The 10,618-nt window shown below is 32.1% G+C and overlaps 1 protein-coding gene across 1 annotated transcript; it reads right to left on the reverse strand.

Annotated features, from left to right (window-relative positions):
* Positions 1 to 4,006: 4,006 nt before the first annotated feature.
* LOC127161901 (ribonuclease inhibitor) lies at positions 4,007 to 10,612 on the reverse strand. The gene is made up of 11 exons (XM_051104662.1): positions 10,482 to 10,612; positions 10,140 to 10,313; positions 9,864 to 10,037; positions 9,349 to 9,510; positions 8,419 to 8,592; positions 8,100 to 8,270; positions 7,608 to 7,781; positions 7,255 to 7,431; positions 5,601 to 5,772; positions 4,223 to 4,384; positions 4,007 to 4,026 (listed from the first exon to the last, which is right to left on the reverse strand). Coding segments are annotated over exons 2-9 (1,155 nt in total). The 5' UTR covers positions 10,142 to 10,313; positions 10,482 to 10,612; the 3' UTR covers positions 4,007 to 4,026; positions 4,223 to 4,384; positions 5,601 to 5,651.
* Positions 10,613 to 10,618: the final 6 nt, after the last annotated feature.

Consider the following 10,618-nt stretch of genomic DNA (forward strand, 5'->3'; position numbering starts at 1 on the left):
AAAATAATGTAATTTATAAATAATTTCACATTTAAGAAATAAAAACAATAATAGCTGACGCCATACAAAACTCGCGTTTGAACATAAAATGAAGAGTGTGAATATACAAAATATGAGCAATTTAACTATCTGAAAGTATTGTACATCTAGTCGTTGAACTGATCATTTTCTTTTTTAATTCAATTATAGTGCAAATGTATGAGTTAATCAAATAAGTTAAGTTTAAGTGGTTGTATCTAATTTATATGCATACAATTCAGTGTAATAATGATAATTAATTAATATTTATTACATAATTTGTACACTAGCTGGGAAAAGTCTCAGTAGTGGTGATGAATATGGTGGAGCACAGAGAGGAATAATAAATCACAGCAGGAAAAGCAATCACACACAGAACTGTAAAATAGTTCTGCTGAAGATTGTGACACTAGTAACATGCTGAAATAATGCTTGTACTTCACATAATGTGATGGTGTGTTGACCTCTAGTGGTGAACTTGAGAAACACATGTGAGCGTTTGAGTTTCAAGTCTACAACTTTAAGGAAAATCTTGGCATTTGTGTTGTTTTGCTGGATGTAATAATGAACATATTGGTCATCATTTACTCTGAGCCACTGAAGATGCAGTAGATTAGGTTTGTTTGTGAAGTGAATGCGCCTCCTGATTTACATATATCCGTCTATGTTCGCGCAAATCATTCATGATCCAACTTCACTTACATCAGAAGTGAGTATAAGTATTTTTTTATATGAATCTTTGCAATCGCCTTTCCTTATAACGTGGTAGTTAGGAACATATACACGGCTAAATGCGGCTAGTGTAAACAAGACCGTCTTTCCACAGACAGAAGAGAGGGGGCGGGGTGAGCAGAGCTCATTTGCATTTAAAGGAACAACCCCTTAGAATGAGATGATTTTTGCAGAGCTGATTTTGACAAGGTAAAAAGGGTGTTGTTTTACAAAACCATTGAAAATTTTTTATCAAAGTATATTAGAGACTTTTCATTAAGACCCTAAAGAATCATATCAACTTGTGGAAAATGGGCATCCGGTGACCCCTTTAAAAGGTTCTTCACAGCGATGCCACAGAAGAACCATTTTTGATTCTACAAAGAACCATTCAGTCAAAGGTTCTTTAAAGAACCATCTCTTTCTCAACTTTTTATAATCTAAAGACCCTTCTTTTGCCACAAAGAACCTTCAGTGAAACAGAAAGGTTCTTCAGATGTTAAAGGTTCTTTATGGATCCACTTGGACAAAAAAGTTTCTTCTTTGGCATCGTGAAGCACCTTTAATTTTAAGAGTGTAACATATAAAGACATAATATTTATTTTCAAAAATTACTTTTTACTAAAACATTTTTACATTTTAATCTAAAAAAATGCTAGAAAATATATATTTAAAAAGGTTTATTGAACTTTATAGTTGTGTTCTTTTGCACTTTTAATCTGTACTGTTACTTTTGAAAACTTCTTTTTGTATATTATATACATTTTTATATTATTATTTCTATTATTATTTATAAAAAAAAAAAAAAAAAAAGATAAAACTCTCACAAAAACTCTTAACAGATTCAGCTTCTTAATGTTCCCTGAAATTGCACCAGACTGATGCATTTACTTTTAAAGTGCACCATTTATTTATTTTTTTTCCTCGCTGGATGAATTTTGTATCGAGTTCAGATTTGACAGGGAAATTCGCAGTATTGACCAACAGAAGTTACCTGACATTTTAAAATTTAAAAGAAGGAATAAGTTAGGTTTAAAAATTAATACATATTATATAATAAAGAAAAATAAAAGCACAACCGAAGTGTCAGAGATGGAAGATTTTGCAGGAACACACATTCACTCTGCAACTTATCAATGTTCATTTCTGTTATTGTTGTAACACCATTACAGTTACTTTTATCACAAACATAATTCTTGCATTGAACAAATTGTTTTCTTTTTGTGCTCCTTTGCTTAAACTCTGTCTGGTTTGAGGTGCATGTACTTTAGGCAGCTTGGCTCATACCATTACCCTGCTGTTGTTCACTCTGTGGCCTCATTTTTTTTTTTTTTTTTTGTTCTTTTGTTTTTTTTAGTTCTTTGTAGTTACACACTTTTTTCAATACTGTTAGTGACATTACTGTTACTGAGGTTCTTTATGCACATCTAAAGTGCTTTAAAACTAATTGCCAATAAAATTATCAACTGCCATAGCCATTTGTGACAATATAAAATTCACTGCCCAAAATGTACCTGCATTTGGTACCTGTCAGGTGTTTATATCAGACACTGCTTCAATCAGTTCACAAAACACAACAGGAATTATTTTCCACAAATATAATCTGAATTTAGATTATTTGTGAGATACTAAGTAAAAGTGTTTTAGATAAACTGAAATGTTGAAATGATTTTAAGCATCTTAAGTATGTTCCTCACCTCAATCTCTCCAGTTTACAGCGTGAATTATCCAGCATGTCACATAAATGATTCACTCCTTTGTTGTCAAGATCCATGTCAAGTTTTGCATCATGATTAAATGTCATTTAATTCAAATTTATGAGTTAATCAAATCCAGAAACATGCATTTCATTGTTTAAGTGAAAATCATCTAATTTATAAACCATAAAATTCAGTGTAATAATGATAATTCATTAATATTCATTACATAATTTGTACACTAGCTGGGAAAAGTCTCAATAGCGGTGATAATCAGTGAATATGGTGGAGCACAGAGAGGAATAATGAATCACAGCAGGAAAAGCAATCACACACAGAACTGTAAAATAGTTCTGCTGAAGATTTGGACACTAGTAACATGCTGAAATTGTTGCTTGTACTTCACATAATGTGATGGTGTGTTGACCTCTAGTGGTGAGCTTGAGAAACACATGTGAGCGTTTGAGTTTCAAGTCTACAACTTTACGGAAAATCTTAACATTTGCTGCTGTATTTCCAATTATACTGATAGCTGGTTTTTGAACTAATGAACTCTACAAACAAAATAAAATGATCAATTTTTTTTTTTATTTATATTTACAATATGCAAACACATTATAATAAAATACAAGAGAATATTAAAATTAAAATCAATAATAAAAAAAGCATTAGGCCTAGATCTAAACTGGTGACTGTGAAAGCACATAATATGTACATTTTAATTCTCTCAACTGGTAAAGATTAGTGTGGGCTGCTGTGGGAGAACAGATTCATCCACAACTCTTATGTCAGTCAAAGCTTTGTCTTATGTACAGAGACATGTTTCTTATGAGACATACACAGAACATACAAACACAATTTTAAATAAATACATTCTGTATAGAAAATGTTAGAGAAATGTAATGTAAAACATAGGTAAATGTAAAATTAAATTATGGTATAAAGAAATTTAAATATGACCACTAATCTATAAAAATGACTATTAGAAATCAGTGCAAAGGACTGATTTGAATCTGTGCATTTGTAGCCCACAATATTTCATCTTCATTTTAGATTTTCAATAAATGTAAATAATCACAGTCAATCACATTTATTTGTGCATTAAATTATTTAATCACAGTTATGATCAGCAGTATTTTACCTTAAAATATGCAAAATACTATTCAGATAAATACAAAACCAACAATAAACATTCAACATTTCTCATGTGCACATGTATGTTTCTATTAATGCTGCATTATTTTATTTGAACCTCCAATCCTCTTCTACCTGTATACATTAGTAATCATTTATTATATACTGCAGTAATTTATAAGAGCTAGTATAATAACTTCAGATTTGTTAAAGCAGTGCTATTTGAAGCTATAGTAGCTGTAAGTTTGGCATTGTTTGTATTTATTGCTTACTGTTTAACAATATCTCACCACAATTACCATCACATATATTGATTTATTGCAGTACTAAAGTGAGAACCTTCTGAGGATTGCTCATCTGACGGTGACTTTTCTTGTTCTGTTGATTTCACAGATTTCTCTTGAGCTTTAGACCCAGTAAACCATCCACTAATGTAGTTTTAGAGCGCAAAACTTCTTCCTCCAGGCTGGAAGGAGAAATCAGAAGAAAACAATAGTGTTGAGTGGAACAGTTGGAAATTAGTTACTATATTTCAAATAGTACAAAGTACACTGTATCAAAAACATTTGTTTTATTTGTTTGAAATATAATACATTTAAAGGAATTAAATGATATTTGAATGTTGGCGTTAGCATGAGTGCGACAAATGGATGTTTACTCACCTCAGTTTACAGTTTGAGTTTCGTAGCACATCAATGAGCTGCTGCTTTGAGTCTCCTATTTTATTGTTACTCAGATCAAGCTCTTTTAAAAACTGCAGTGCATTCTTTTCAGCCAAAGTCTGAGCCAAACAAGCAACATCTGTAATGCCACAGTCATTTAGACTAGAAAGAGACAAACAGAAAGACAGAGAAAAGAGAATTATTTTCTCTTTAACCCAGAGTGCAATATTAATCCAGAGGGCACAGTCATTTTGCCATTTCTTAGCATAATTTTGTAGGCAAAGTCACTTCAACTCTAAACCATGTGATGAGAAAATTTCACCTAATGGATTTTTAGTGGCAGAAAAAAATTCCGTGTTTCCCATTAATTACTTAAACTTTGCTTGCCATAGTCTAATTTGTCCCACAGAAGTTTGATAATGAACCAAAAATATTTTAAAGTTCTCATTAACATTAACTTGGACTGTTGCATCAGCAAGGCATGTGTCACTCCCAGCCAGTCAACCACCATGAGTGAAGGAGACAGCCTGAATAAAAGGCTGAATAAAAATGCATTTCACTCTCTGACAGTAGATGGTGCTCATGGAACAGAGCAGACTTTCTGTTCCTGATATGCACCTTTTACAGAGAAGAAAGTCACAAAGTATTTACATGTTTTCATCAGCTATTCAGATTTTTGTATTCATTTTGGTGTTTATCAAAAAAATTTAAATAAAAATAAAGAGTTTAAAAGTTTTTACAAAATCAATAGATTATTTATGGTTAAAGAAAAATTAAAGCAAAGAGAAGAAGTGTCAGAGATAAAAGATTCTGCAGGAACACACATTCACTCTGCAATTTTAATGTTAATTTCTGTTAATGTTATAATACCATTACAGTTACTCTTATCACAAACATAATTTCTTGCATTAAACAAATTGTCTTTTTGTGCTCCTTTGCTTACACTCTGTCTGGTTTGAGGTGCATGTACTTTAGGCAGCTTGGCTCATACCATTACCCTGCTGTTGTTCGCTCTGTGGCCTCTGCTGTTGTTTTTAAAAGTGCTTTGTAGTTACACATTTTTTCATGACTGTTAGTAACATTACTGTTACTGAGGTTCTTTATGCACATCTAAAGTGCTTTAAAAATAATTGCTAATGAAATTATCACCTGCCATAGTCGTCTATGACACTATGAAATTCACTGCCCAAAATTTACCTGCATTTGGTACCTGTCAGGTGTTTATATCAGACCCTGCTTTCATCAGTTCACAAAACACAACAGGAATTATTTTCCACAAATATAATCCATTTAGATTCTTTATGAGATATTGAGTAAAAGTGTTTTAGTAAATTGCAATGTTGAAATGATTTTAAGCATTTTTAAGTATGTTCCTCACCTCAGTCTCTCCAGTTTACAGCATGAATCATCAGTATGTCACATAAGTGTTTCACTCCTTTGTTTTGATTTTATTCCCACTGAGGTCCAGCTCTCTCAGGTGTGAAAGGTTTGATTTCAGAGCTGAAGTCAGGATGAGACACTGTTTCTCTGTAATACTGCATCCACACAGACTGAAGACAGAAAAAGGAAAGACAGTGAATCATATTCATGTTAAGTTTATGTGTGAGTTAAATGCATCATGACTAAATGTCATATAGCACCTTAATATACCAGCGGAAGCATGGAAATTTTATTTTAGAACAAATAACCAATTCCTAGCGAGGATTTAAGGATACTAGATTCAACCCAAGTTTAGACAATCATCACTCAGTCAAAAAAAAAAAAAAAAAAAACACTAAGTGGTGAGTTATAAATGTAGAACTGATTGAAATATTTCAATTAACTATTTTCACATTCTTAATCAATTTAAAATAATTTTTTGTTGTTTTTTAAAGTCATTTTATGTCTATTATAAATCAAAGCAGTGGACATCTATTTGGGTTTCTAAAATTAGTAACACCCACTGATTCAAGAGTGTTTCTTAAAATAAGGATAGAAATGTATCAATTTTACAAACTTTTGGGGGAAAAAAAACTTGCTAACTTCATAAGCACACTTCCAGAAACATGCATTTCATGACCCCTTTTTGAAAAGCACCCTCAGTGTTATAAAAACCATTTAACTCTATCAGAATAATCTTTTGTTCATGTTTTTGTCTTTTCTCACTTCTATTTTATTTTGCTAATTTTTCTCAGATTTCAGTGTAACGGAGGGCAGCGCTAAGGTGCTCTGCAGGTAAACCTCCCCTGATCTCAAGAGGTGCACTAGCAACAAATACTAGTGCCTACAGTCTTTAGCCTCCTTGTTCATGTGTCCTGTTTTCTTAATAAATAGTAGATTTAAATCACACTGTGTACAGTGTAATGATACTAACTGTATTTTTTCCAGCTTGCATTGTGAACTGCCCAACAGAACACCAAGGTTTTCAGCTCCAGAGTCTCCTAGTTGATTCGCACTGAGGTCTAGTTCTCTCAGGTGTGATAGATTTGATTTCAGAGATGAAGTCAGAGATTTCAGAGACACTTTCTCAAATCTATGATTTTTTTTTTTTTTTTGCCTGCCTGTAATTTGTCTTTTGAAAAGTCACACTTGAAATTATCTTCAAACAGCATTAAATCTATGAAGCAATACTTTTATTTGAGATGAATTCACTTCATGTCAATTTTAAGATGTTTAAGGTTCTTCCATGTATTTAGGTTTGCTGTTCTCAGCCACATGTAGCAAAGATTCCTAGATTGGTTAACATGAACTAATGATGAACAATTATTCTACAAATGATGAAAAGTTAAATGAATATAAATAAATATCTCTCTTAAAATTATGCACTGTGAACTAACACGAACAAAGAGCAACAAACAAAGATTAATCTGATCAAGTGTTCATTCATAGTTACTGACCCAAGATCAAAATGACTTGGCCTAATGTTTAAAAGATAAACTTCATTTTTTTTTTTTAATTATTTGTGTGTTTTAAAGGCCTGTTTAATTTTAATACTACTATACTGAAGCCTCTGGCTCAAAATATCAACAATAATAAATGAACACAATACTCACTTAAGTGTGCTGATTTTACAGTGTTTATCCTGCAGTAGAGCAGCGATCTGATTCACTCGTGTGTCTCCTAGTTCACGTCCACTCAGATTCAGCTCACTCTGGAGTAATGGGTTTTTTAAGTGAAGAACATCATTCAGATATTTACAGGCTTCTACTGCATCTGGACTTTGTAACAACCTGGACAAAGTAGAAGTACATTGATATTATCTACCATACAGTGATTTATGTTCACAATGTTGTGAAAGTGACTTCAGTCATTTCAAAGCTTTTAAAAATGTCTTTTTGACAAATTAATTGTCTTGAACCTAATTTTTTTTTGGACTGTTGAATGTTAATATTTGAAGGACGCTTACCTCAGTGTCTTCAGTTGACAGTTTGGATCCTGTAGAAAATCACAGAGTTGCTTTATTCCTGATTGTCCAGGATCATTTCCTGTGAGATCCAGCTCTATCAGGTGTGAAGGGTTTGATTTTAGCGCTGAAGCCAGAGATTTATAACCATCTTCAGTAATACCACAGTTTGAAAGTCTAGAAAAAAATAAAACCACAAACTTAAATTAACATTGCAGATTAATTCATCAGTCTAATATCAATAAATATGACTAAATCACTACAGCTTACCTTATCAGATATGCCACAGTTTTATTCTGGCATTAAAATGCATGATTAATCATATAATAGTGACTAGGAATCTGTTTTTGTTAAATATGTGTGGGTTTGTTCTAAATGTGATTTAATTTAGGTTATTACAGTAAAAAATAAAAAATAAAAAAATAATAATAATCACACTGACAGCATGTGCATCTTTGTGTCAATCTGAATGAACAAGAGTTTATGGTGTCTTACCTCAGTATCTTCAGCTCACACACATGTTTCTTCAGTCCCTCACAGATCTCTTTGACTCCTGAGTCCAGCAGACGACTGTTGTTCAGGTCCATTTCTTTCAGGATTGTTTTGGAAGAGAGAACATTAGCTAGAACTTGACAGCTTTTCTCTGTCAGCTTACAATTATTCAGCCTAAACACAAAAAAAACATTTTGTTATTTATTCACCACATTTTCAACACACATCAGATCAACAGGTCTTCATATCTGCTCACACATGTGACTGACAGTGTTTTGTAATCTAAATAGAAGTTATAACATATAAACTCATGTTCACTCACTTTATTTTCTCCACTTTGCAATGAGAGTCCATCAAAAGAGCAGAGAGTTTCTCTCCATTCAGGTCTCCTAATTTTTTTTCACTCAGATCCAGTTCTTTCAGTAATAATGGACTTGTGCCTAGAACTTTAGTAAGATAATCACATGCTTCCTCTGCAGCAGGACTTTTCAAAAACCTACAGGAAGCAGGAGACAATTTCAGATTAGATAATCTTGTCAGCAAACATAGATCATTCCCACTAATATGTTTTCATAGTTAGTGTATTACTGTGTTGCTGCTTTTGGTTTTAAGTTGTTCCTAGAGTTTGGAATTGGTTTCTAAAACATTCTTTTTAGGTTTTACACCCATAAACTAATGCTCACAGAAGGCTACAAAGAGTTTTTTGTGTGACAACCAAATAAGAATGTATACAAAATGTTTTCTTTAATGAATAATTGTTTATAGATATCAAATATATATTTTAAGTTTGTACAGATGAAAGAGAATCTGTTATTAGTCAATGTGAACAACACTTTTTTGGTATGTGAAAAATGGATAAAAACACTAAAATTGGAGAGAAGTGACAATCTGTACTAAATTGTAATTTTTAGAGGACATTTTGTGATGTTTGAATATTTATTGCATTTGTGTAAATAATTTATTGACAATTGCTTAATTTGTTTACTGTTTAAGAAATTATAAAATCTGTACTGTCTCCATCAGTGCAGTAGAAGTGTAGCAACTGATTGCACTGTTAATGTGCTGTTAATACAGTGAGTTTATGGCTTATTCAAACAAATACTTAATTCTGCCAATTTTGATATTCTTTATATTATGTGATTAATGAGCAATGGATCAATACAGGGCATGAAACAGCAACTGATTACTGATGTAATGGTTACAGGTTATTTTAAAAGTACAATTTTAATAAATATTTAAAGGTTTTAATCACCTGATGGTCAATTTATCCTGTAGTATTTTTTTGAACTCCTTCACTCCTGATTGTCCAGGATCATTTCCTGTGAGATCCAGCTCTATCAGGTGTGAAGGGTTTGATCTCAGAGCTGAAGCCAGAGCTTTATAACCTTCTTCAGTGATACTGCAGTCTGAAAGTCTAAACAAAAAAACAAAAAAAAAAAACAACAAAAATTGTCATTCTTTTTGGAGACATATATTATCATATCACTAACAGGATTTATAAACGGCTTCTGACAACACAAATAGACAAATTATTAACAAATTATTGCCATAAAGTGCAAAAATGTATGGCAATATAATGTTTTTTTTATTTTAATATTGGCAAAAATCCCAGTAATCAAATTCCATCATTAATAAATGAACATGTCCTCAGTCATGTTCTTTAAATTAAACATTCACATTTTTACAGTTAAACTAATTAAATGAGTAAAAAAAAATGTATATAAACATGCTGAAAAGTACATAAATAAAAAAAAAAAAAAAACACACTTCAGTTTCTCCAATTTGCATTGAGGATTTTCCAACAGAAGACAGATCTTCTCCATTCCTGTGTTTCCTAGTTTATTTCCACTCAGATCCAGCTCTTTTAGGTTTGAAGGATTTGAATTAAATGCTGAAATTAGAGCAGCACAACCTTTTTCTGTAATCCTGTTATTCTTCAACCTGTAGAGAAAGAAACAAAGAACAATAACAGTGTTTCATTAGACTGGGAAATATGTAACATCAACATTTTTAGTAAAGCATTAAACCATGTGGAAAACTCACATCAGTGTGTTGAGTTTACAGTGTTTATCCTGCAGTAGAGCCGCGATCTGATTCACTTGTGTGTCTCCTAGTTCACGTCCACTCAGTTTCAGCTTTCTCAGGAGTAATGGGTTTTTAGTGTGAAGAACTTTATTTAGATATTTACAGGCTTCTTCTGCAGCAGGACTCAAAAACCTGCAGAAAATAAGATGAAACAATATTCAATTAAATTCCTAATAAACTTGATGTAATAAAAATAGCCTATGATTCTGCATTTGAAATTGTTTATTTTATATTTGTGAAATAATATTTAAATAAATGATTTGCTTGCAATTCATTTTGTATTATTTCATCACATCTCACCTCAGTGTCTTGAGTTGACAGTTTGGATCCTGTAGTAAATCATTGAGCTGCTTCACTCCTGATTGTCCAGGATCATTTCCTGTGAGATCCAGCTCTATCAGGTGTGAAGGGTTTGATCTCAGAGCTGAAGCCAGAGC

This window comes from Labeo rohita, unplaced genomic scaffold, assembly GCF_022985175.1.
Source record: "Labeo rohita strain BAU-BD-2019 unplaced genomic scaffold, IGBB_LRoh.1.0 scaffold_768, whole genome shotgun sequence".
NCBI classification, from domain to species: Eukaryota; Metazoa; Chordata; class Actinopteri; order Cypriniformes; family Cyprinidae; genus Labeo; species Labeo rohita.